Genomic DNA, 27,980 nt, shown 5'->3' on the forward strand with positions numbered 1-27,980 from the left:
TTTTAAGATTTTTCTTTAATTCCAGCATAACTAACATACACTATTATATTAGTTTCAGATGTACAATATCATGACTCAACAATTCTGTACATTACTCAGTGCTCATCATGGTAAATGTACTTTTTAATTCCCATCACCTAGTTTACCCATCTCCCCTCCCCCCCACCTCTCCTCTGGTTACTACCACTTTGTTCTCTATAGTTAAGAGTCTGTTTTTTGGTTCCTCTCTTGTTTTCTTTGCTTGTTTGTCTCGTTTCTTAAATTCCACATATGAGTGAAATCATATGGTATTTGTCTTCCTCTGACTGATTTCGCTTCGCATACTACACTCTAGTTCCAGCCACATTGTTGCAAATGTTTGTCAATCTTTAAAGAAGTTTTCCATATCAAAATTTTTACTTTTTATGTGTTCAAATATATCTGTGTGTTTTTTTTCTTTTACTCCCTGTTTTTATGTCATGCCTGAAAAGGCTTTCCCCACTCTAAAAATATAAATAAAACTTCCTTGCGAGGTTTTGTTTTGGTTTGGTTTTTTTTATAGATCTATATGGTTTCACTTTTAACACTTCCATCTTGACCCAACTGGAATTTATTTTGGTGTAAATAAAGAGGTAGGGATCCCACTTCATTATTTTCCTAGGTGGCTGCCCAAAACTTTGTTTTGTTTTGTTTTTTAAGATTTTATTTATCTGACAGAGAGAGACACAGTGAGAGAGGGAACACAAGCAGGGGGAGTGGGAGAGGGAGAAGCAGGCTTCCCGCCGAGCAAGGAGCCCGATGTGGGGTTCCATCCGAGGACCCCGGGATCATGACCTGAGCCAGATGCTTAGCAACTGAGCCACCCAGGTGCCCCATGATTTCTTAGGTTTATTCATATGCTGCTTTAACAACTGTATGTTTATAATTTGTTTTAAAACAAATTTGGATGGATTTGTTTAATTGATTTAAAAAAAATTTTTTTTATTTATTTGAGAGAGCAAGAGAGCATGAGGGGGGATGGTGGGGAGAGGGAGAAGTGGACTCCCTGCTGAGCAGGAATCCTGACCAGGGGCTTGATCCCAGGATCCTGAGATCATGACCTGAGCCAAAGGCAGAGGCTTAACCAGCTGAGCTCCCCAGGCGCCTCTCCTAAGATCATCTTAAATTATTTTTATATTCGGTGTGAGGTAGGGTTCAAGATTCATTTTCTCCATCAGTGTATCAGGCGTTCACTTCTGGCATTTATTCTGCATGACCCTTGGTCCATTGTGACTTCAGGATCCTCACCTGTAAAATTGGGATAATCATAGCTCCACTTCATTAAGGAGAATTATATGAATTGAGTTAATACACGTAAAGCAATAGACTAGTACCCAGCCCACAGTCAATGCCCAGAGAGGTTGCTATTGTGGCCTTGGGGCATATATTCATATTAAAGGAGTATCCATTCATTCCCCTTCTATTCAGTGGTTTTTTGGTGGGTTTCTTTCTTTCTTTTTTGTCCGTTTTTATCAAGAATGGGTGTTGAGGGGCGCCTGGAGGGCTCAGTCATTAAGCCTCTGCCTTCCTTTGGCTCAGGTCATGACCCCAGGCTCCCTGCTCGGCAGGGAAACCTGCTTCTCCCTCTTCCCCCTCCCCCGTTCACGTTCTCTCTCTCAAATAAATAAATAAAATCTTAAAAAAAAAAAAAAAGAATGGGTGTTACTGAATTTTCTCAAATGCTCCTTCATTCTCTGTGGAGATAAACCTTTTCTCCTCAGGGTGAAAAATAAGAGGTAAGAGTCACGCTCATGGACACACCGAGAGAAGACCTTCCTTGCAGCGCTGGTGTCCACCCCACTGGGGGAGGTGGGACATGTCATGTTTTCATGCGTTGCTAGAATCTCCTTGCTAAGTTTTTAGGAACTTCGTGTTGAGTTTCATAAACACGACCGGTCCGTGGTTTGCTTTGGCAGGTTTCGGGTCAGTCTTTTGCTGGCTTCATAAAGTGAGTGTGGACATTTTCCTTCTTGCTCCTCACTGTGGGGGCTTAGCTGGCAGGACACACTTCACCTGAGGAACTTTCTAGAAAGGTGTTTGAGGTAAGCTAGTGTTCCTGCAATGTTCTTAATTTTTTCTGATGATTGTTGTCACATCTAGATCTTGGCCCTTTCTTGGATCTGTCATTTATATTTAAGGTTGCCAGATTTAGCAACCAAAAATATAGGATGCCCAATTAAATCTGAATTTCAGATAAACAACAATATTTTCAGTGTAAGTCTCACATATTGCAACCCTACTTACATTGTCTTAAAAAGTAATTTATTTTATTGAACTAGCCAAATTTATTTGGATGAATGATCTTTTAACTTCCTCTACATCTTAACTCATTTCCCCGTTGTCATTTCTTCATTTGTACTGTAAGCTGTTGAAAACCTATTTTTTTTCAAAGATCTGTTTTTCTGATTTCAGATTTATCAATCTCAATCTCTGTTACTGAGCCTTTCCTCCTGCTTTCCTGATTGCTCTGACTGTTCCTTCACTAACTTTCACTTAGATGCTTTATTCATTTTGATTCTTATTATTAATGCAATTGTTTAAGGCAATGAATTTTCCTTTGATCCTGCAGTAGGGGTTGATCTGTACTGTGCCAGTGTGGTTTTGAAGATACTGCAGCCCTGGGTCTGATTGCCCCTGTGTAACCAGACGTTCAAAGAGCCAGCTGTAAGAGTCCCTGACTGGGCATCACTGGCGTTGCTGGTGATCTGGGTGGGATGTGGGCATGGGCTGGGCAAGTCTCCGAGGGTGGGATGAGCAGGGAGGGAGAGGAATGGGGTTCCTCCAGGGGCACCAGGAACCAAGGAGAGCTCCGTGCTGCCTCGTGGATCAGGTATGCGTTTTCCAAGGCCCATCATTGTCATGAGTGGGGAGTGGATGGAGGCCGGGGCAGCAGCAAGGAGGTGGAGAGGGATAAGGAGAGGGAGCCAGGGCTGAGCCACGCAGAGGGAGGGAGAGGACTGGGTGCCCAGAGTGGGAGAGGTGGACACCAGAGAGCCTCTGGTTGCCTCAGAGCTGGCTTCCAGTTTGGTGTGTTGAGTCTGAAGTGCCTGTGGCCCCGGTTGGTGTGTGGGTGTGGGGTCTGATGATCCAGAAACCTGGGACAGAGCCGGGGTGGGGACCCATCAGCTCATGAGTGGTAACAGCCTCAGGGAGGGACCCGCTGGGCCCATGAGAGCTGCACCTGAGACTTTTGTTAAGCCTCAAAAGCAGCGTGGAGGGGAGCTCTGTCACCCCCGCTGGCTGTGAAGTTCAGTGAGCGATGTGCTAGAGTCATCAGGATAGCGGCCCAGGCGCCTCCCCCAGGGGGAGGCCACACTACGGACGCTCCTGACAGCACAGGGCCAGACTCTGGACCCCACCAGGTCAGAAACTGCCCTCCCACTCCTGCTTGTCTAAGCCCACTTTTTCTGCACCCCTGACTCTTGAACTAGACCTGCCCTTCCCAGAAGTCCTCTTCCCACTCCCTCCCAAAGTCAGACTCTGAGAGAGCTGTGACCTCCAGGCTGCCTGAGTGCAGCAGTGAGTGGCCCTGAGGTCACCATGGAGCACAGTGACCATGGCAAGCCTGTCCCCCTTCTCAAAGTCAGCCACCCCTGTCCCCAGTCGTTTCTCTTGGAGTCTGTCAGAATACTCCCCAACACACACCCGCGCAGGCAAGCTCAGATCAGAGATCTGCCCCATCCAGCCCCCTCTCCCAATGTGTGGTTGACATCAGGTCCCCATCCCAATCCCCAGCACTTGTGAATATTACCTTATATGGCAGAAGTGACTTTGCCACTGAGTTAAGGATCTTGAGACAAGAGAGTATCCTGGGTTATCTGAATGGGACCTAGATGCCCACAGGTGTCCTTACCCCCTTTTGGGGGGCACCTTCTCCACCCAGACCCGTGCAGAGCAGAAGGAGCCTTCACATGCAAACGAGAAGGCCACATGACCAAGAGGGAGGAGCTGGAGTGATGTGGCCACAAAGCAAGGGACCCCAGCAGCCACCAGAAACGGGCATAGGCAGGAAGGAGTCTCCCTAGAGCCCCCAGAGGGAACTCAGCCCTGCTTACACCTTGCTTTTAGCCTGGTGATACTGATTTCAGACTCCTAGCCTGTGAGAGCGTAGATTTCTGTAGTTTGAATGCACTCTGTGGTATTTTGTCTCAGCAGCCACAGGGGAATAATAGCCACTCCTGTCCTGCTTGGCCAAATAGGAAGAGCAGGGTGGGAGGCCGTGGCTCCAGCAGTGGAACCAGGCCTCAGACCCTGCCAGGTGGAGGTATGCCCCTGCAGGACGCTGGGGTAACACCCAATGCTCCCAGGAACCAGTGTGGGGCAGGACCCCCAGGCCAGTCCAGCGAGGCACCCTCAGGGAGGGCAGTCCCCCCAGCAACTGGCAAAGCCATCTCAGCAACTGGAGGCTAATGGGTCCGGGAGAGCCGTTCTCAACTCGGGATGATTTGGCCACTGGTGGTGGTGGTAGTAGGTGCTGTACATCTAGCAAGTAGAAGCCAGGGAAGCTGCTCAACACACAGCAATGGCGGGACAGCTCCCCAGCAAGACTATTTCACTCGAAATGTCAACAGTGCTGAGCGTGAGAACATGGGCAATTGTTGGAGCTGGGGACTGGGGCGGGGTCCTATTTCATCCAACCTTTTCCTGGCACAGAGCGCAAGATCCAGAGATGGTCCTAAGGCCTGGCAAGAGTCAGGGGCAGGTGCCCCTGGCCACAGCCCTGCCTTCCCACCAAAAGGCAGGCCCCAGACAGCCATACTGCGGAGGCCCGGCAGGGGTGGCCTGGGCAAGGCCAGCCTGTCGCTAGGTCTCAGTTTCCGCACCTCCCTGCTGGTGTGTTGTGGAGGACTTAGGAACTCCGTGTGTGTGCTTTCTAAGGGCGCCTTCCCACAACTAGACCCCGAATCAGGCTGAGATCCACCCTCCTCTTTAATCTTGGACTAGAGGGTATACAGATGGGGAGTGGAGCCTGGGGGGAGGGTAGGCCACAGTCTTGGGTGACAGGCCTAGGGAAGGCTTGGGGGTCAGGGCAGGGCCACAAGGGGCTCTGGGAGAGGGCTCAGCCCCCACAGTTGTCCATCTTCCAGGCTGTCCCCACCTCTTGTAGCCCCAGGCCGACCCTCCGCCAAAGGGTCCAGATCCTGCCTGAGTGCTTGGTCCCACGGTCAAGGCCAGCCTGGGCACACACTGATGGTGGGCCGATTGCAGCTCTCAGGAGCAGTGTCCTCAGTAGCCCGAGGCCTCCCCACCTTTCCTCGGATCTGCTGCGGCACACACGCAGACCCCGTCCTGGGACACAGCCTGGACCACATTCAGGAAAAAGGGACTCTTGGTCTCGTTGTGGCCCCTGGCCCGGAGCCCCTTCTGCACCTCCTGGAGGGGAGAGAAGGCCAGTACACAGGTGAAGACAGCTTAGCTCCACCTGTCCAGGGGACGGGGCTCCGGGCAGAGATCTGAGTCCCGACTGAGAAGGCAGGACTGGGCATCAGTGGCGGTGAGGATGGGAGGGCACTGGGTGTAGCCTCGTCTGGAGGGCCTGGAGTCTGTGGCCTCCCACAAAAAGTCCCAGTGGAGGAGCCGGGCCCCAGGGAGCATGGCAGGGAGGACATCACCCAGGCCAGAGGGAGCTTGAGATGCAAGATCATTTCTGGCCTGGATCTGAGGACACCCTGGGGAGTACCCTATATAGGGAGGGAGCACCTCAGACTCCGAGAGTCCTTAGCCTCCAGCCCCCAAGGCCAAGGTTCTCAGGGACTACACACTCCCTTGGAGTAAAGTTCCTCACTCTATGGTCCTCAGCGCTCTAAGCGCCATGGGAGGAAGCCTTGACACCAAGAGCACCTCACCATGGACAAGGCAGCTTTGAGGACCTTAAACCCCAGCTGGCTGAACGGACCCCAGGCAGGAAGCTCAGAGCCTTCAAAAGCTGCCAGGCTTTTTTTTTTTTTTTTTTTTTTTTAAGATTTTATTTATTTATTTGAGCGAGAGCAAGCGAGAGAGAGAGAGAGAAAGCATAAGCAGGGGAGAGGTGGATGGAGAAGGAGAAGCAGACTCCTTGCTGAGCAGGGAGCCGGTTGTGGGACTTGATCCCAGGACCCTGGGATCCTGACCCGAGCCGAAGGCAGATGCTTAACTAACTGAGACACCCAGGCGCCCCAAAAGCTGCCAGACTTTTAAATTAGACCTTAGCAAAGGGTGTCTGCCCGCCCAGAGGAGCTCTGCGGGAGGTGACTATCTGCTGGGCAGCAGTCTGGATGAGAGAATCTAGCTCTGGGGACCTGCTCGTGTGGGGGGAAGCAAGAAATGTTCGTAAGCACCAGCACTAATGTGACCCCCACGCCTCAGAAGGAAATCGCTATGCAGACTGTCACAGAATAATACTCTTACAACTAAACTTCACACAGAAAAGCCACAAGTCATACAAGGAAACAGATCATCATGAGAGAGAGTCCGAGAGGCCACAGCCAGGAACACTAGCGCCCAGAGGGAACAGAACAGAGCGGAGACCAATGTGCAGAGGTGCTTGGCCTGGGAGAAGCATGGACGATACCCAGTTTTCTGCCTTGGAGGCCACAAGACTGGCCTGGTGCCTTCCCCACTGAGCTTCTGACCTGCCGATGGCCCCAGCAGGGGAAGTGCGCCCAACCTAAGACACTCAGGGGCTGAGATCCCATGGGAGGCTTTGAGCAGCATGCACTGAGGCATCTGTCTTGGTGGTGGCGGGGACAGCGGCCTTACCTGGCTGAAGTTGGGCTCGTACTCCACATGGCCCTTGCTGTTGACATGCAGGATAGGGGCTGCAATGGCAGTTCTCAGGTCAAAGCCAAGCCACAGCTTGTTTATGATGGCCTGGGGGAGAGAAGGAGAACACAGGAGGGGAAGGAGGGGTCACCAGCCCTGGGTGGTGGACCCACCAGTTCCTGGCTGGAATTTGCGCTCTCCCAGGCCCACCGTGCACCAACCCGTCCCTGGCCCTGGGAGAGCAGAAGTTCCAGCCAGGAGCTCCCTGACTCACCTGGGCCACAGCAGAGATGATGAGCTCCCCACCAGCCCCACCGATCACCAGCTTTGACCCCTGGGCTGTGTTGACCAAGATGGAGGGAACCATGGATGATGGAGGCCGCTCACCTGGAACTGGAGGCCGGACAAGTGTCACCTGCGGCCTCACTTTCAGCCAGCACCCTCCGGAACCCCCCTCCGTCTGTGTCTCCATTCACCGCGGTGCACACTGGGGCTGGCCCAGGGGCTGCCCGCCTTCCCCCTTCTCACCAGTGGGGCCCTCAGGCTCACCGGGTTGGGGGGTGACCTCGGAGCCCGGGGGGCGCCTCCAGCATAAGTCCAGAAGCTCGTTGTTGAGCAGGACGCCCGTGCGTGGGGAGTACAGCATTGCTCCAAAGCTGCGGGCAGAGGCGGAGTCTGGGCTCCCGGCCCGGCACGGGTGCCCGAGCCCCCCGTGTTCGCGACAGCCTGCTAGCACGCCGGAGCCGCCACTCGCCCCCAGAGATGCACCTGTGCCCCCCATCAGGGTGTCCTTCTGGGTAAAGCTCATGCCCAAGCAGGTCCTGGCTCCGGGCCACCCATCAGCAGCCTCCCAGCCGGAGAAGCCAGAGGTGGATGGCCCCTCCGACAGAGAGGAAGAAGCAAAGGGAAAAGCAAGGTATTGCCCCATGGACACAAGCAAGGGGACACCGGGGGCTCGACAAACCAGCTGAGGAGGCAAAGGGGCAGGGCCCGGGGCCAGGCAGGCACATACGGCGTGTTGATGGTGCTGGTAGCTGCCACAGCGCTTCCGTCCTCCCCCAACACAGACACATGCGACGTGCCCGTCTTGTGGTCCCAGGCCCTGGCCAGGCTGTAGTGGCTGAGCTGGTGGTCACCGCGAGTGTCGATCTGCTGGCGGATATGCTGGGCCAAAGCCTCTCCCAGCAGGTCCTGGGAGGCGTTCTGGGGTGGCCGGGCAGGTGGCAGGTCAGTGAGGGGCCGGGGGGGCCCACAGAGAAGAGGGTCCCTTGGGAGGCCCTCCCCAGTGTGTGCCGCTCAAGCCCAGGCTACCCCCAGACCCGGCCCATCCTCCAGGTCCTCTGAAGTATGGTGCCAGCACCTACTAAGGTCCCTATAGTACTTGCCACTTCAGGGCCCCTTCTAATCCACAGACCCGCCTCACCCTCCCTGCCAGGCTGTCCTGTCCTAAAACTCCATACACACCCCTCCAACCTCACCCAGTCAGACTCTCGGGGTCCAGGGACAGCCTCACCTTCCCTTCATGCTGAGCCCAGGGGCCGGGAAGGGGGGTCTCCAGCGGCCACAAGCCGCCTCACCTGGATATCCAGGTGGCTGCGGGGGTCCCACAGCCGCCACCTCTGTCCCCCGGCAAACTTGAGCGTCTCCACAAGGTGATGGTACAAGTTCACACTCCCCTCGGACCTGGCCACTGACTCCGAGGAGAAGTTGAACCCTGGGGAGGGGACGGACGCAGGTCGGGGTCACCCTGTGTCGTGGGTGGAATGTTGGCCCCCCTCAAAAAAGACTTGTCCATGTCCTAATCCCCAGAACCTGTGAATACTACCTTAAATGGCAAAAGAGTGAATTTTACCTTATATGGCAAAATGTGTGATTAAGTTAAGGATCTTGAGAAGAGCAGATTATCCTGGATTATCCCGGTGGGTTCTAAATGTAATCACACAATTAAATGTAATCTTATAAAACAGACGCACAGAGAAGAGGGCGAGGCTGTGTGAGTGAGCAGGAGGCAGAGACGGGGATGCAGCCGCAGCCTGGGAGCGCTCGCGGCCACCAAGAGCTGGATGAGACAAAGAACAGATTGTCCCCCAGAGTCCCCAGAGGAGACATGGATCAGCTGACACCTTGATTTTGGACATCTGGCCTCCAGAACTAGGAGAAAATAGATTTCTGTTGCTTTAAGCCTCAAGTTTGTGGTACTCTGTCACGGGAGTCACAGGGAAGTGACACAGGCTAGCTGCGAGCAGCCCCAACCCTGGGCACAGCCGGGAACCCCCCTCGCCATCCCACAGGCCAGGCCTCAGCCCCGGATGCACACGCTGACCAGGCCGCTCACCACCTTCCGAGCCCACCTGCGGGGCCGGACTGGCCGGGTGGACGACCTCCGACCCTTCAGTGAAGCCCCAGCGTGGACTGCGCCAGAGGCCAGCTCTAGGACACAATGTCTTGACCCGTTTCCACAGCCCCATCTTTGGTGTCCGAGGAGGGGCTGAGCCGGAAAAGGAAGGCGGCCCAAAGCGACAGCCGGGCCCGGAGCTCCCAGTGGGGCAGGACTCTGGGTGGGAGCACCGGGAGTCTTACCTTTGAGCACGTTGAGGATGAGGCTGAGAATCGCGCCCCCTGCAGGTGGTGGCGGTGAGTACAGGGTGTAGTCCCCCAGGGGCATCTCCAGGGCATCCACTACCTCCGGCTGGAAGGAGGCCAGGTCCTGCGGGGTCAGCCTACTGCCTGAGGCGAGACAGAAGAGACCCCATGTACGGACGGGAAAACAGGCAGAGTGACAGCCCCTGATCCCGGGTCACGTGCTGGGGATCCCCACACCAACTAGCCTCCGAGAGCCCTAGGGGTGATGGAGGGTCTGCGGGCAGTGCCGTCCGGGCTGGACCCTAGAGCCAGGCGAGGGATGGGTGGACAGAGGCCAGAGGCGGGCACGTTGGTGGGAAGAGGACAGGAAGGTGAGAGAGTGTCAGTCACACTCTGACGGATCATGAGGGTGGCCAGCTCCAGGCCCAGGAGCCCACTGTGACCCCCTATGGCCACCACTAGCTCCCTAATTTATGGGGGGCTCTGCTCCTCGAGGGCCCCAACCACAGGGTCCTTGAGGCCAGCAGTAGGCAGGCCTGGACGCCTGGCCTCCCCAAGTCCTGGAGCAGCTGACATTCCGGCAGGGCTTGGGGAAGGGCCTGCCCTCCCCCCTAGCACCCAGAGCCCAACTCTTTCTCTGGCAGGGCTGGGGGCTCTGAGGCCTCAGCGCAGCTGACCTTGATTGGCAATGTCCTCCAGCAGCGTCTGGCCCAGTGTCCCTGTGTAGAAGGCCTCTGCACCCTCCGTGGCCACGGTTTCCAGGGTGGCGGCCAGTGCGGGCCAGGGGAATGGGTCCTGAGCCCTCAGGGGTTCTGTGCCGTTGAAAAAGAGCTGCCTGGGGAGGTGGGGGCAGCCTCAGGGTGGAGCGGGGCCCCAGGAGGCAGCCACACTCCTGCAGGGGCTCTTGTGGGTTCCTTGGGACCCTTCAGGGAGGCAGTCCTGGTCTGGGGTCCTGAGGGGCTGGTGTAGACATCAGGGGAGACAGTTCCTCTAAGATTGGGAGGCTGAAGCCTCTCACCTCACTCATCACCCTGGCTGGGGGAGGGCACGCTCCCTCCTCGGGCCTGGGACTCCCCTGGGAAGACAGGGTCAGTGGCCTGACACGGGCTTGGGGGGTGGAGAAGGGCGGGACAAGAGGGTGGTGGCCGAGCCCAAATCCACATCCTGGAGTCCGATCACTTGGATATAAACCCCTTCTGGCCTGAGCCCCTCTGATTATTCTGCCACCTCGCTCAAAGTTCTGGCAATCGAGACAGCAAAGTACTGGCCTTCCTGGCCTTCGGGCCCCCAACACCTGCACAGGGTCAACCCTACTCCAGTTCAAGGAGGGGCTGAGGTGGGACTGGGGTGGGAGCCAGGCAGACAGGCCATAGCCTGAACCCAGGAGCTGAGCGGGGGCCCGGGGACGCCTTGGGGAAGTGCTCACCTCAGGGATGTCTTGTACAAGGAAGGCCGTAGGAAGTCGTTCTGCAGGAACTGACTGAGGATGGAGGGCATGCGGTAGTCCCCTCGGAGCAAGGAGACGGTTGGCCAGAAGAGCCGTGCCCAGGGCAGGCGGCCGTGGCGGCGGTGGGCCTCGGCATAGCCACGGAGCTCCCCGGGCACTGCAATCCACTGGGCCCCTGCAAGGCACAGTGGTGTCATGTCCCTGACCTCAGCACCCTAGCCTTCCGCAGGGGTTCTCCACCACCCCCATGCTCGCCCACCCGCTTGGTCCCCCTGGCATGGCAGCCAGAATGAGCTTTCTGGAGCCCACACCTGACTTGGTCCCTCCCTGCTCAACCCTCCCCCCCCATCGCCCCGTGGCTCCCCACTGCCTTCCATCAGGGCCCAGCACAAACAGGCCCCGGGACCCCCTACCCCACCCAACACCCCATCTCCACTGAACCTTCCAGGCCTTTGCCAGGCTGGTCCCTCTGCTTGGATCACCACTCCCTACTCAGCCCTGTCCCGGGAAGACTCCCCCAACTCCGGCGGGTCAGGACCTCCCTGGGGGATCCCCATTCGATAGCTGCACAGCCTGTCCACAAAGCCCCTTTGGGGGAGGGTTCTGATCCACCCCAGTGGCCTGGTGGGATGAGAGAGGGTGGCCCCTCCAAGGGCCTCACCTGTGCCCAGTGGCTGGGCCCGTTCACACTGGTCCAGTAGGTCCGGGATGTAGTTGGCAGGCACTGTCTCCCTGGCATTGATGACTTCCACCTTCCCTAGAGTTGGGGCAGGGCATGTGAGTGCTCAGGGGCATTCCTGGGGCTGCCAGTCCTCACCCCACACCATAGTCCCCCCTCATATGGCCCTGGCCCTGCTCTAGGCCTCAGCTTCTCTCTTTGTACTTTGAACTGGCCTCTGTGCTGTAGGGGCCAAGAGCGGGCCACCCAAAGATAGGCCACTTTGGCTTGAAGATTATTTTTGAGTTAAAAGCAATTAAGACCCAAAAGAATCCAGAAGAGCTTTTTACCTCCCCCCTACTGCTGCCTGAAAGAATTTAGACAGAGGACCTGCTCCAGGAAGAGAGCCATCACCATAGATGACTACAGTAGGATATAAACTAGTAAGGGGCGACAGGGAGGGACGTTGCAAGGCCTTTGGTAAAAGTCCTCTGTGTCCCATTGTTGCCCAGTGGCCCCGCAAACAGTTTACTCTTCTTTATCTTCCCGTGAATTGCATTCCTTCCCTTTGAAGTCCCAGACCCCTACCCCCTTCTCCTTAGCTCATTTTGTCTGTCTTTGGGATTTCCATGTCTGTGTGGATTCCCCACACATGGGAAATTAAATTCGATTTTGCCCTGTTAATTTATCTCATGTCAATTTAATCCTTAGTCCAGCTAGAAGGACCTTGAAGGGCAGAAGAATTTCTTCCTCCCTGACAATGCTTCTATTTGAGATAGGTTGCGGTGGCTTTGCCCAGACAAGGTAGAGGAAGTGGGGGGCACCAAGAGGACCCAAGAAGGGCCATGGGTGCACAGGACAGCTCGGCAAACACTTAAGATGTTTGTAAGCACCTCACTCTTAGTGCTTGTGGACATGCCCGTCCTCCCCATGGGGTCCCTGGTATGAACTCACCTGTGGTTGCATTGTAGATGGTGAAGATGACCCCTCCGCCCAGGCCCATGCTCTGAGGGTTGACGACTCCAGTGCAGACCAGAGCCGCAATGGTGGCATCCACAGGTGAGCCATGCTGCTGGAGGATGGCTCTAGGGGACACAGCACAGAATAAGAGGCCTGGCTCCCCAGCCCCAGCCTCCCAACATGGGCTTGCTTGGCTGGCATTTACCAGGGAATGGTGACAGGTGGGTGACCACCTGCTGCCACCGAACTCTGGTCAGAGACCACATTGGGCTGCCCCCTCAAGTCCAGCTGCTCACAGGTCCAGAGCCCTCTACAGATTGCAAATTGTAATACCATTTACACTGCCCCTTGCCTTATAGAAGGTACTTCTCAGTCTGTGCTGGGCTTTTGCCGCCATGATTCCCTAGCCCCTCCCAGCAGCCCTGGCTCATTTGCCTGGGCCAGACCCCCAGTCCCTCCCAGCAGTCCAGGAGCCCAGCCTAGGCAGCCCCCAATCCACATCCCAGTGGGGCTACAACAGGTCCCAACCCTTTTAAAACTGGACTTTTTCAGGTGACCCCAGGATCTTGCTCTGCCATCAGGGGCTTGGGCTAATGAGTTCTCCAGCCCCTCCTGGGGCCCCAGTGTCTGCAGGAATATTCTCTGGTCTCAGTCTCCCACTTGTCTGTGGGCACCAAGGGGTGGGCCTTTTAGCTCCAAGGTGCTAGTCAGACTGGTCTGTGTCGAGGAAATGACCCTGTTCCCAGGGCACAGCCCTGCCCAGTTCACGGGGGAGCTGCCTCTTCCTGCACACTCAGGAATCCTCCCCAGCACTTCAAGGAAGCAAGCATTGAAACCAGTTACAGAAGGGGAAACCAGGGCCCAAAGAGGGAGTGGAACTGGTGGCCCTCCCACACCCCATAAGACCTCTGACCCCACAGGGCCCCCCTCGGCTCGGGCACCTCAGCCTGACCACTCCACCCTGGGCTCACAGCCTCCCCTGAGCCACATGCCCCTGCTCTGGGCCCACCCGTGGGCACACATGGCTACAGCGTGGATACATGCAATGTTGGAACAAGGAAACGGGAGGAAGCCAGTAGCATGACACAACAAAGACGGTCACATCCAGACAGAGAGAAACACAGATGCTTCATAAGATTAAAACACCACAAACAAAAACAAAAGACAAACTGGAAAATAATTTAAAAAAAAAATTCCCATCACAAAAGCCTCATCTCGTCTGACCCATTGTTCCCTGCCTCTGGAAGTGCTCTCTGCACTCTGCTTCCAGAAGACATGCTCCCACCACCACCACCCACCGTGCTCTCGTTTCCCCCTACCTCCCTGGCCTCATGCTGTTGGGGGCCTCGCACTCAGTCCTCCGTCCTTGTACACCTATATCTTCTCCCAGATGAGCTGATCTAGGCTCAGAGCTTAAAATGCAACCTCCACACTGATGACCCCCAAGTTTTATCTCCAGCTCAGGCCTCTCGCCTAAACTCCAGACACATCCCCAGCCATTCACAAGATGACTCCTCTGGGTGTCTAAGAGGCATTTCTTTTTTTTTTTTTTGGATTGGCTCGGGTTTGTTTGTTTCTTTAAGTTTTTATTTGAGGCATTTCACTCTTAACATGACCGAAACTGCACTTCCTTCCCAACTCTGCCCCCCAAAATGGCTCCCTTCCTACCTTCACTACCTTAGAAAAGGACACAAGCATTCACCTTTTTGCTCAGGCCATGAACGTTGGAGTCACTCTTGGTTGGTCACTTTCTTTCATCCCCAGATCCAAGTCACCAGCGTCTCTCACTGGGTTATTGCAACGGTCTCCTACTTGGTCCCCCGCATCTGCCTTACCCCTTCTGTTTTAACAAAATTATCTGGCAAAATGTAAATCAGACATCCCTGTAATGGGAAATGAAATCATTCAGATCAGATTTCCCACAGACCTCTAGACGAGCCAGATAAAGAGAAAATATCCACTTAAAGGCATCACAAAGCAGGGAAGAAATGCAGGCCTAGAGACCGAGGAACCTGGCATTTGGAGGTGCTTTCCCCTTCAAGATGTTTGCCAGTCCTGAAAGAAGTGGCCGAGAGGCCACATAGTGCTTTTGACATCCTTATGTGGCTGGGGCCGGGGCATGCTGGTGAACCGCCCTTGGCAATGGGTCCTCACTCTGGGAGTAAAAGGAGAAATAAGCCAGCCCTAACAAGCCCAGTGGCCCAGCTTCAAATCATCACTTTCAATCAAATGGGATTAAATTAGTTCCAGAATGCTGGTATCCTGGGCCTCAGATTATTTCTAACAATTATTTTTAACAATTTTCAACACACTTTCCAAAGGTTAACTTTAAAATAACCGAGCCAGGGGCGCCCGGGTGGCTTAGTCGTTAAGCGTCTGCCTTCGGCTCAGGTCATGGTCCCAGGGTCCTGGGATCGAGCCCCGCATCGGGCTCCCTGCTCGGCGGTGAGCCTGCTTCTCCCTCTCCCAGTCCCCCTGCTTGTGTTCCCTCTCTCGCTGTGTCTCTCTCTGTCAAATAAATAAATAAATAAAATCTTCAAAAATAAATAAATAAAATAACCGAGCAAACAAGGCAGTAATACAACATAAACAAAGCCCAAGAGAAAGCACAAACAATAGAAGAAAGAGACCCATAGGACCTCCGATTATGAAACTGTCAGACCACAGACTTTAAATAACTACATTTAAGGATATAAAAGACAAGATTAAGGATTTCCCCAGAGAAATGGCAACGATAAAACATGGAATTAGGAGCTCAATGCTAACAGTGCATTAACAACAGATTGGACACAAAAATTTTTAAGAGATTTTTATTTATTTATTTGAGTGAGAGTATGAGAAAGAGAGCAAGAGCAAGAGCGGGGAGGAGCGACAGAGGCAGAGGGAGAAGCGCACTCCCTCCTGAACAGGGAGCCGGATGCGGGGCTCGATCCCAGGACCCTGAGATCATGACCTGAGCCAAAGGTAGATACTTAACCTACTGAGCCACCCAGGTGCCCTGGACACAAATTTAAAAAAAAAAGATGAATTCAATACAAAATATTGAAATTTAAGTACAGAGTGGGGAAAAAAGTATAGAACATATAGAAAATATATTAAGAGACACAGGGATAGGGACGCCTGGGTGGCTCAGTCGGTTAAGCGGCTGCCTTCGGCCCAGGTCATGATCCCAGGGTCCTGGGATCGAGTCCCATGTCGGGCTCCTTGCTCAGTAGGGAACCTGCTTCTCCCTCTCTCTCCCTCTGCTTGTGCTCTGTCAAATAAATAAAAATCTTTAAAAAAAAAAAAAAAAAAAAAAAAAACAGAAATAAAAAAAAAAATATATATATATATATATATATATATATATATATATATATATATATATATCATGTGAGCGCTAACCAACATGTATAACTATATTAATTTCAGACAAAGTAGACTTTAAGAAGAAAAACATTATTAGAGACAACAGGAACACATTAATATTATAAAAAGCTCAATTCAACAGGAAGATATAAAAATCTGGATGTGTGTACATTAACAGTTTAAAAACATATAAAGCAAAACTTGGCAGAATGAAAAGAAGAAGTAGACAAATATACATGGTAGGAGACTTTAACATACTTCTCCCAGAAACTTATAGAACAAGCAGGAAAAAAAATCAGTGAGGCTATAGAAGATTTGAATGCCACCACTATAATAAGCTGAATGAATTGACATGTACAGAATGCAGTACTCAACAGTCAAGCAGTTGAATACATGTTCAAGAACACATAGAATATTTGTATAAACAGATCATCAAATGTCAGAAAACTGAAATAATATAAATGACTTAGAAAACCCCCATGTAGGGGCGCCTGGGTGGCTTAGTCAGTTAAGCGGCTGCCTTCGGCTCGGGTCATGATCTTAGGGTCCTGGGATTGAGCCCCACATGGGGCTCTCTCCTCAGCGGGGAGTCTGCTTCTCCCTCTCCTCCCTGCTTGTGCTTCTCTCTTGCTATCTCTCTCTCTCTCTCAAATAAATAAAGAAAATCTTAAAAAAAAAGAAAAGGAAAGAAAATCCCCATGTAGACTCTTACACTCTTGGTGGGCATGCAAGCTTGTACAACCACCCCGGAAAACAGTATGGAGATGCCTCAAACAGTTGAAAATAGAGCTACCATATGATCTAGCAATTGCTCTACTGGGTATTTACCCCAAAGATACAAATGTAGGGATCTGAAGGGGTAGGTTCACCCCAATGTTTATAGTAGCAGTGTCCACAATAGCCAAACTATGGAAAGAGCCCAGATGTCCATTGACAGATGAACAGATAAAGAAGATGTGGTATACACACACACACACACACACAATAGAATACTACTCAGCTATCAAAAAAATGAAATCTTGCCATTTGCAACGATGTGGGTGGAACTAGAGGGTATTATGCTAAGTGAAATAAGTCAATCAGAGAAAGACAATTATCATATGATCTCACTCATGTGGAATTTAAGAAACAAAACAGAGGATCATGGGGGAAGGGAGGGGAAAAACAAGACAAAATCAGAGAGGGAGACAAACTATGAGAGACTCTTAATCATAGGAAACAAACTGAGGGTTACTGGAGGCCAAGGGGGTGAGGGGATGGGGTAACTGGGTCATGAACATTAAGGAAGGCATGTGATATAATGAGCACTGGGTATTATCTAAGACTGATGAATCACTGGGGCGCCTGGGTGGCTCAGTCATTAAGCGTCTGCCTTCGGCTCAGGTCATGATCCCAGGGTCCTGGGATGGAGTCCCACATCGGGCTCCCTGCTCCGCGGGAAGCCTGCTTCTCCCTCTCCCACTCCCCCTGCTTGTGTTCCTGTTCTCGCTGTCTCTCTGTCATATAAATAAATAAAATCTTTAAAAAATTAAAATTAAAATTAAAAAAATTAAAAAAAAAGACTGATGAATCACTGACCTCTACCTCTGAAATTAATAATACACTATATGTTAATTAATTGAATTTAAATTTTAAAAAATGAAAATAAAAGGAAATCCTCATGTGTTTGGAAATCAAGAAAAACACTGATACATAGCCCATGGGACAAAGAAGACATTACAATGGAGATTAGAAAGTGTTTTGAACCAAGTGCAATGAAAATATCAAACATCAGAATGTGTGGGGTAATCAGCAATGGTGTGGGAGGACGGGGAAGGGAGGCAATGGGTCTGAAGAATTCCCACATTCGCCACAAGGTCATAGGAAAGTCTGGAGGGCCAATCAATCTGAGAATCTTCACTCAGATGAGTGTTACAGATTGGGTTTGGCAGTCTCCAGCTTATGGGTGAGTGAAAGGTGGACAAGGGAAGGCATGGTGCTAAAGAGTTCTGGATCCTGAGAACTCTCAAAATGAATAAACCAATGTTCTCCTCCAGGGGAGAGAGACCTGCCCTGATGAGAAGCTGCTGTAGTAGAAGCAAATTGAACAGGACTGGAACCACAGAGGTAAAGGAAAGAGAAAACAATTACCAGAAAGTAAGAGACCAGATATATATGTCCATTTTGTGAAAACAGCAGAAGGAATTCAAGAGCCACAAAGTGATAAAACTGTTTTGACCTGCCTTCCAGCCTAAAAGTATAGGAAAATTCATCTTGCTTGAACATGAACAATAAAACATATTGAAGTCACACCCCCTACAGAGATGTTATAAGGAAAGAAGATATAAGGAGCAAAATAATGACCTATGGAGGCATACCAGAAAGACAAGCCTACAAAGCAGATGTAAATAGCAACTTAATATTTCAAAATGTGCCAAAATAAATTAAAAGGATTATAGAAGCAATGAAGGGGCAGCATACATCAGAATTAGAAAAACTGCAAATGAAGAGATTGGAAAAGATGACTTAAAAAACACAATTATAGAAAAAAAAAACTAAAATTATATGACTTAGGAAAAAATAAAACATAAAAGAAAAAACTCTCAGAAATGAAGGCTAAACAAAGATAAACACAGAGCAAATACCTACAGAGTTTCCTTAAAAAGAAAGAGAAGATGAGAAGGGGGAAATTTTTTTAATCAAAAAGAAATGGAAAAGAGATTTTAAAATATAAAAGATAGGCAAGAAGATCAAACATAAACTTAGTAGGAGCCCCAAAGTGGAAAGCCAAATCTCTGGGACAAAGAAAATAATAAACACTATAATTCAAGATAACTTTCTTCATTTAAAAAGAAAAAAACAAAACAAAACACAAAACTTACTCTGTATTGAAAAGGGCACTCCACTGCATGGAAAAATCAATTAAATAGCCAACACTGAGGCATATTCTAACAAACCTATTGGACTTTAATAACAATAATTATTTGGGTATCTAGAGAAAAATATTAACTCACTTATAAGAGAAAGAAAATCAAATTGTCATCAGACTTTTCAACACCAATGCTTTGTGCCAGGAATGATGAAGTGTTATAATCAACTCATTCAAGGAAAGAAAATGTGAACCAAAGATTTTATATCCAGCTAAACTGATCATCACCTACAAAGGCCACAAACTGTTATAAACATGCAAGAACTCAGTGAATATTTTCCCCGTGAAAACTCCCTGAGGAATCTAATAGAAAACAAACTTCAGACAACCAAAATAATGGGAAAGACTGACATGAGTGGGAGTAGGAATTAAATATATATTTACTGTAGATCTAAGACTAAAAATGATAGTTATTATGGAAACAGGACAGCAATGTAATGTCTATTGCTCTGAAAATGGAGGCACAGTACAACCATAAAAAATGGAGTGGGGATATGGTTTTGAGGACATGACTGTTGTCTTTTACTTATGGGCCAGTCAAATGACAGGTTAAAAAAAATACTCTGGTTTACAGGACCCCAGTATTGATCAAAGTGAATGTGCCTCTGTTATTGTGCACGAAACCGGATGTTTGGTTGTGTTAAATGAACCAGTGAAAATTTTCCTTTTAATGATTGTATGGACAGAAAACTCATTTGGTGGAAAGAGAGAAAATTAACTGAAAAAAACAGTAGAAACAGCTAAAGCTATTATGGGTGGTAAGGCCTGTTGTGTGAATAAAAAAAGGAGGGTAGGAGTGAGAAGGGAGAGGCTATGTGAGAAGTAGAATAAGGTTATTGACTGACTGATAGGTATTAACTGAGAGTAAAAAGATATCCCATATCCCTTCAGATCCTATCTTGGGAAAGAGGAGGAACAGGGGAAATAAGAAGTTTCTAGGTGGTTTCAGTACTCATAGTAGGGAAGTCTATCAGTCCAATGGGATAGATGTAGAAAGAGAGATTTTTATTTTAAAGAATTGGTTCATGTTATTACAGAGGCTGGCAAGTTCAAAATCTGTAGGGCAGGCCAGGAGGATGGAAACTCAGACAGGATTTCTTTTTAAAGATTTTATTTTATTTATTTCAGAGAGAGAGAGAAAGCATGAGTGGGGGAAGGGGGAGAGGGAGAAGCACACTCCCCGCTGAGCAGAGAGTCCAATGCAGGCCTCAATCCCAGGGCCCCGGGATCATGACCTAAGCCAGAGGCAGATGCTTAACCAACTGAGCCACCCAGGCACCCCTCAGATGGGATTTTTATGTCACAGATTTGAGGCAGAATTCCTTCTCTGGGAAACCCGATTTGCATTTCAGTCCTTCAATTGATTGGATGTGGACCACCCAACATTTGGGGGTAATGTTTTACTTAAAGTCAACTGAATGAAATGTTAATCACATCTACAAAATACCCTCAGAGCAAATTCTAGACTAGTATTTGACCAAATGACTGGGCACCATAGCCTAGTTTAACCATCAGAAGAGCAAATAAAGAATATCCAAAAAAAGTAGAAGAACTAAAAGTACCATATTTATATATCTAATATTGTAATTACATATAATATATAACATACAATAAAGATATCAACAGAAATATAATAACCATTAGAGCAAAAATACAAACTTTTCTTGATATCAAAAGCTATGCCAAAAAGAGAAAATAAGTGATATATTTGCTTGTTTTGCAAATAGAAATACAGAAATAATAGCAAAAAGAAGAGCAAAAAAGGAAATGAAAAGAAAGATATGTAAATTAAAAAAAATACAGAAAAAAAATAAATCAGAGACAAATGAAAATCATTCCCTCTAAAAGACTGAACAGAAACAGGATGAAGGTGATGTGAATGAGATCTTTGAGGATATCTTTTTACATAGTTTTGACTTATATTCAAAAGTAAAATTAAAACAAAAAGGAAACCCTAAAACTGAATACAAACTGAAAAAAAAATTAAGCTAATGGTATATTGAACTGATAACCACAGAGGAAGAATAATTTAACTTCACCATATATCCTTTGTGGGATATAACCTAAGGACAACAAAACAACAACAACAACAAAAACAACCTGCAAAGGCATCTCAAATTTTACTTAGTAGATTTGTTGTTCATAGTGGTCTTGTTGAAGTAATTTTGAAACTATTTTGTGATTACTAGAGATAGAACGAGTACGTAAATATATTAACATTGATGGGAATTCCTTTGACCATGGCAGAAGAGACACACAGTATCAGACACAGGGAATGGAAAGAAGCCTATGGTCGTGGATCTCAACTGGAGGTCTCGGTACAGACTCATGATATTTGTACATTTCTTCTGGTTCTATGCACAGACACAATGTAGAAGCAATGGTTTCCCTGTCTCAATGAACACCCCTAGCCCTCAGATCTTGATTTCTGAAATACCATAGTCTACTGATTCCTGATTTCAGATCTGGCTGAGGGAATATACAAGTAGATCCTGGAACATTTTGGGCTGGAAGTCAAGAAAATTTTCTAAGACTAATGGATTCGCAGTAAAAGAATATAGTTGCTGGCTTACAGAGGCTCCCATTGGTCGAATTTGTGACGATTTGGGCATCAGAAAGAAGAACAGGAATGGATTATAACATATTGAATCAAAACAATCCTTGAGTCAATAGTGATATTCAAGAACATCTAGGTTTGGGAGCAGGGGTTCTTTTTTCTACAGAAGAATGCAAACTACTGAATGTTGAAGAAATGACAGGTTTAGAAATCACCTTTTTGCAAACACAAATTTATTTATTCAGACAAGGATCAAAATAGATGCTAAAACATGGGGTCAAGTGTTGTTTGAAAAAAGGATATTCACCTGGTCTCAATGTATCAAACCATATGTTACTAATTTAATAAGGAAAATGATATCCCTTACAAAGGAGAGATCTGGAAGGTATCACCTTCATGAAGTGATCCAATTCAGCATCACCAATGATGAAAGAGCCTTCATGTTGAACCAGAATCTGATAATGAGGAAATAATCAGACAAACCAGGATTGTGAAGCAAGGCTGTGATTCAGCTGGACAGGCTTCTTTAAAAACGTTAATGTTATAGGGGCGCCTGGCTGCCTCAGTTGGTTAGGCAGCCCACTCTTGATTTCGGCTCAGGGCATGATCTCAGGGTCCTGGGATTGAGCCCCACATCAGGCTCGATGCTCAACCGGGAGTCCGCTTGAGATTATCTCTATCCTCTCCCTCTGCCCCTCCCCCCACTCACATGCTCTCTAAATCAATCAATCAATCTTTAAAAACTTAATGTCATAGAAGATCAGTTTGTGGTTTTTTTTAAGAAGTAGGAGATAGTTCTAGATTAAAGAAGACTAAAAAACCATGACAATCACTGATTGGATACTGGATCTAAAGAGATAATAGAAGATAGATAGATGGGTAGATAGATAGATAGATGACAGAATTATTGAATCAATTGGGAAAATCTGAATTGGATGAGGTATCAAATACTACTATTATATCAAGGTCAAATTTCTTCAGTGTGATAATGGTATCAATGTTATATAGGAGAATGATCTTAGTAGATATATACTTAAGTATTTAGGGATAAAGTGCCATGATTGATGCAACTTTTAAAAAATGTAGATACATAATATATGGAGAGAGAAAAAGAAAATGAGGTGAAATATTAACAATTGGTAAACGTAAGTGAAGTGTAAATGAGCATTCTTTCCATTTTTCTGTGGGTTTAAAACTTTTTCAAAATAAAAACAGGGGCGCCCGGGTGGCACAGTGGGTTAAGCATCTGATGCTTGATTTTGGCTCAGGTCATGATCTCAGGGTCTTGGGATAGAGCCCCGCATCAGGCTCTGTGCTCAGTGTTGAGCCTGCTTGAGATTCTCTCTCCCTCCTCCTCGGCGCCTCCAGCTCTCGCTCTCTCTCTCTAAAATAAATAAATAAATCTTTGAAAACATAAAAATATAAGCATTTGGGGGGAAATAGCCAAAACAACAGCAAAAAAATGTGTGAAATGCAGCTAAGCATGTGATTCTTGATCTCAGGGTCATGAGTTTGAACCCCACGTTGGGTATAGAGTTTATTTAAAAAAGAAAAGAAGAAAGAAAGACCCAGGCTCAGGGAGGTTGAATCTCGTGCCCTGTATCACGCAGCTGGTGAGTAGGAACTCCAGCCCAGGTAGTCCTGAGCCGGGACCATCATGCCTGTGGACGTGTGTATGGAATACAAGTCAGTGGGCATTGTGGATGCGTGAGGTGCATACACGCTTCTCTACCTGCAGGATCCTTCATCAAATAGGAATGCAGCACCTACTGTCTGCAAGGCAGACATTGTCCTGGGGGCACAGTGGTGACCAGATGGTCAGAGTCCTTGCCTTTGTGGTGGCTGAGACAGACAATCAACAAACCCATGCCTAATGCCGAGGGGTTGTGATTCCTGGCCATTTGAATATCCTCTTTCATGAAGTTTCTGTCAAGATCTTTTGCCCACTTTCCTATCAGGTTTTACATCAAATGCATTTTCGGCATTATCAAGACAATCAAATAATTTTTCTGTCTTCTAAAATATGTTAAACCACCCTTGTATTCCAGCTGCATGATACGGGGCATGTGATTCAACCTCCCTGAGCCTGGTTTTGGGTTTTTTTTTATTTTGTTTTGTTTTTAAAGATTTTATTTATTTATTAGAGCGAGCGAGAGAGAGCACAAGCGGGGGAGCGGCAGGCAGAGGGAGAAGCAGGCTCCCTGCTGAGCAGGGAGCCCGATGCGGGACTCGATCCCAGGACCCTGGGATCATGACTTGAGCCAAAGGCAGACGTTCAACCGACTGAGCCATCCACGCATCCCTGTTTTGTTTTTTTTTAAGTAAACTCTACAACATGAGGCTCAAACTCACGACCCGGAGATCAAGAGTCACGTGCTCTACGGACTGAGCCAGCCCAGAACCCCAAACGTGGGTCTTTTCAGCTGTGAGTGGGAGCAGGCCTGGCCAGCAGAGAGCTGCCGTGCAGAACGGTTGTGCGTTTCTAACATGTCTGTCCCCAAGGAGCTGAGAGTCTGCTATCACCATCGCGTCACTTGGCCATCCAGGTACGCACACTCCCACGTGCGGGTGCACAGCGGCCAGGTGCACAGCCCCGGAGGGGAGGAAAAGCAGTAATCTCCTGGTGAGCTGGCCAGGAGTCTGGAGAGCCACTAGAGTCATGGGAGCTGGGACTGAAGGAAGGGGTGGGGTCACACCCCTATGAGCCTTCCCCACGGTAGGGTCCCCCGCTCTGACTCTGGGCCCTAACTCTGGCTCCTCACATCCAGTCCAAGCCACTGTAACAGTTGGTGGTCAGACTGGGGCCATCAAGGGAGCACGTCCTGCGGACCAGGCGAGCTTCAGGTGCCCCCTACCCCCATGAAGGAAGCACTGGCTGAGTCCCATTTCACAGGTGGGGAAACTGAGGCTCGAAGGTTGCAACCACTTGCCAGAGTCCCTGCTTTCCTCTGCACCAAGAGCGTGGCCCACAGACTGCTGGATGGGGCTGGAGCAGCTGATAAGACCCAGCTCTCAGGGGCCCATCCCCATCCTCACCTCTACAGTCCAGTACCAGCCCAGACTTCAGCGCTCTAGAAGGTGAGCACTCTGCACCCCACCATCCTCTTCTTCTTTTTTTTTTAATTTTTGATTAAAAAAAATTTTTTTAAAGATTTCACCCATTTATTTGTCACAGAGAGAGAGAAATAGAGAGCAAGCACAAGCAGGGGGAGGGGCAGAGGGAGAAGCAGGCTTCCCGGGGAGCAGGGAGCCCGATGCAGGACTGGATCCCAGGACCCTGGGATCATGACCTGAGCCGAGGGCAGACGCTTAACTGACTGAGCCACCCAGGCGTCCCCCTTCCCCATCCTCTTCTACAGCTCCTCCCTTTACGAGTAAAACTCTGGCCTTTATAGGCCTGCTAGGGGCTGGGCAGGCACTGGGATATAGGACAGGCGATGGCGGGCTCTGGGAGGACCCCACCCTCCAGCAGCTCAGGACTGTTTCTACCCCTGCAGAGGCAGCACAGGACAGTCCCAGCTGGGCCTGCTCGCTCTGTGACACCGGAGAGCTCCCTTCTGTGCAGGCCTCATTTCCTTATAAATCAAGTGCAGCAATGAATCCCACTGGATTCTGGGAAAAGCAGTGAACCGTCACACTGAGGATCCTATGGGAGGGCAGGTATTTCTGAGTGCTCACAGCAGACACAGGTCACAGACCTAAAAGACACCACGACCCTGAAGCTCACAGTCTGCCTAGAAGACAAGCACTTACTCAGAGCCTCAGAACACCCCGTTTGCACACAAGCCTGACACGCTGGGACATAGTGCTGGAAGATGACAGACTAGAAGGGAAGGGACCTCACCATCACCGTGTGTCTATTTATCCATTACTCATGGGACTGGGTCCTCATCATGCCAACCTTAAGAACCTTCCCCCAGGAGTGCCTGGGTGGCTCAGTCGGTTAAGCACCCGCCTTCGGCTCAGGTCATGATCCCGGGGTGCCAGGATCGAGTCCTGCATCAGGCTCCCTGCTCAGCGGGGAGACTGCTTCTCCCTCTGCCCATCACCCTGCTTGTGTTCTCTCTCTCTCTCTCGCTCGCTCTCTCAAATAAATAAAACCTTAAAAAAAAAAAAAAAAAGAACCCTCCCCCAGGAGCTCTGGCTGCAGCAGAAGGCCCAGCCCCAAAGGAGTAAACCTGGTGCTGGTCGGGTAGGAGGAGATTGGGTCTGGGAGGCCCTGCTGGAGAGAGGAGATGGTGGTGGGGAAGCTGGGGACAGCAAGGGGAAGGAGAGTGGGCTTCAGACCGGCAGCTCCTTTCAGACCCCACAGCAGCATGGCCAGGAGCCCTCAAGGGGATGGACCTTGGCCAGGAGGCCCCCAGCCCAGCCAGGGTCTCTTGCCCCATGTTCCACAGCAGCTGGGGCCAGCTCCAGGCTCCCTCCCACTCCAGGCTTCTTAAAACAAGAACAGGAAGTGGAGAGCGCTGTTTGACAAATACACAAAACACGGGGAGAAACCACATCCTCTCTCCTCACCAAGGAGAATTGCAGGGGGCATCATGGGCTCCGAGCAGAGACCCCCAGCCCGACCCTCACACGCACAGCAGGACATGCCACAGAGACTCCTCCCCCGCAGAGAAATGTGTCAGTGGCTCCCACTGCTGGGGGCCACGCCCCATCAGTGGTCTCTGGGGCCTGAAGCCCCGGGCCCTGGTTGCATCTTTACAGCTGTAGGTTCCGGTGGGCTCGGCACCTCTGCACGCTGTCCAGAGCAGGGGGGAGGGGGGCCCACTCCCCTGCCGTCACCTGGAAGGCCCCTGGGGAGACCATGCCACCTGAGCTGCCACCCTCATCCTAGAAGGAGCACTGAGGGAGGGGAAAGAGGACAAGGTCAGGAGAGACAGATGGACAGACAGACAAAGGGAGGAAGGAAAGAAGGAGAAGGCGAATGATTGAAACAGAAAGATAAAGCATGCAGGAACGGGGAAGCCAGCACAAAGGTGACATGGGACACCACCTGGGCCAGGACTTGGCCACGCTCCCCCTTGCTCCGGGACTGTCCCCTGGGTTTACAAAGCACTTTTGATCCTGACAATGACCCATGAGGCAGTTATTCCAGGAAACAGACCCAGCCAGCAGGGAGGGGGATGATTGCTCGAGTTTCTCGTTGGCCCGGGCTGGTGGCCAAGGGCCAGGAGGGGTGTCCTGCTATGTTCTGCCCCGGTGGGCAGCGGAAGGCTCCCATGGGCTGGGCTTCCTGGAAAAGGGTTGGAAAACACCAGCTGGGGCCCCTCTCTAACACCCACCTTGCCCGGGCCGCAAACATCCAACAGTCACTGGCTGGGCCCCAGGCCCTGACATCAGAAGGGGAGGCAGTGGGGGACATGGTGCTGGCAAGGGCAGGTTTCCCAGGGCCTGGGCCAGGATGAGAGACTGGCCCTGGGCAGCACTGAGTGCACACTGACAGGCCAGGACTTGCCCATGCTTCTGGGGAACAACCCCAGCCTTGGAGAATGGCTGTGGCTTCTCTGAAGGGCCAGCACCAGTCACCAGGGTCAGCCTGGGCCAGACCAGTGATGCTGTGGCAGTGCCCTCTCCAGGCCTCCTGAGCCCTAGAGCTAGGAAGAGACTCACACACCATCTCCGTCAATAGCCCCAACCCCCCTTCTGTCCTGGGCACACATCTGCCTCCTGCTCTGTGCAAGGGTCCTGGGGCCAAGTCCTTGCTGGAATCCAAACTCGTGTGGCCCCCACAATGAGTACACACACGCACACGCGCACACACACACACACACACACACACCTTCTCCACACTCTCACCACCAGTCACAAAGTCTCCAGGAGGGGCCAGCCACCGAGAGCCACCCAGCTCCCACCCACCTCTTACTCACCGTCCAATGTCCGAGCAGACCTTGGAGTCAGCGGCGACCGCAGCATGGGCAAAGGCCTGGGGGCCGCAGCCGGTGTGCCGGCGGGAGAGGACCACGGCGGGCACGATAATGGCCAAGGCCAGCCCCAACCCCAACAGCACCATGCTGACTATGGTCCTGCGGCCTTGGGCCATGGCTCGGAGGCTCGGAGTGGAGAGAAGGCAGGTGGACAGACAGATGCGTGGATGAACGCACAAGAAGATGTGCAGACGGATTCGCAGGTGACTGGGCAGGTGAACAAACAGATGGAGTCCAGAGACAGACAAACAGATTGACAGTCTAGACAGCTAGACATAGGACAGTGAGAGAAGGATGGTCAGAGAGCCAGCTGGACAGACACGGGATTGCAGACGGAGGGACAGACGCGCTTACAGACGAAGGGCGGCGCCCCGGAGGCCAGGTGGGTATATGGACTGGCAGCCAGCGGCGGGGTTGCTGCCCTACCTAAGCTCCTGCTACAGAAGCAGGGCTGGCCGCGCGCCTGAACTTCCAGTGTTCAGCCCCTGTTCTTGGCCCTGGCAGGAGGCCAGGGAGCAGGGCGTTTATGGGGAGTTTTCCTTCCAGAGAGGAGAAGCAACTGCTGTTAACTCCCTCATTCCCACAGCCTTGTCTTGATGGTCCAGACACCCCTCCTGCCCAGGGCTATCCCAACCCACGTGCTTGAGGACTTGGCACCTCCTGCCCCCGAGGGAGCCAGGGTACGGGCTGCCCAGAGCCCCCACGGCTGTTCTCCAATTCCCAGCAAAGCCGGGACAGCAGGGCTCAGGCCTGCCCAGTCCCCTCCCCTGGATATGTCTCCGAGGGACAAGGGGACCGCAGTGACGCCCTGGCTCCTGCCTTCTTGGTGC

At 50.6% G+C, this 27,980-nt stretch overlaps 1 protein-coding gene across 1 annotated transcript; it reads right to left on the reverse strand.

The window, feature by feature from the left end:
• Nucleotides 1-4,929: 4,929 nt before the first annotated feature.
• GGT5 (gamma-glutamyltransferase 5) lies at nt 4,930-27,968 on the reverse strand. The gene is made up of 12 exons (XM_034989241.1): nt 27,094-27,968; nt 12,402-12,532; nt 11,451-11,546; nt 10,769-10,964; nt 10,020-10,177; nt 9,340-9,486; nt 8,337-8,473; nt 7,772-7,962; nt 7,309-7,415; nt 7,034-7,152; nt 6,757-6,867; nt 4,930-5,391 (listed from the first exon to the last, which is right to left on the reverse strand). The coding sequence occupies exons 1-12, from the start codon at nt 27,264-27,266 to the stop codon at nt 5,245-5,247; spliced, it is 1,713 nt and encodes a 570-aa protein (XP_034845132.1). The 5' UTR covers nt 27,267-27,968; the 3' UTR covers nt 4,930-5,244.
• Nucleotides 27,969-27,980: the final 12 nt, after the last annotated feature.

The sequence above is a fragment of the Mirounga leonina genome, unplaced genomic scaffold (genome assembly GCF_011800145.1).
Source record: "Mirounga leonina isolate KUSES-001 unplaced genomic scaffold, KU_Mleo_1.0 Mir_481, whole genome shotgun sequence".
NCBI lineage: Eukaryota > Metazoa > Chordata > Mammalia > Carnivora > Phocidae > Mirounga > Mirounga leonina.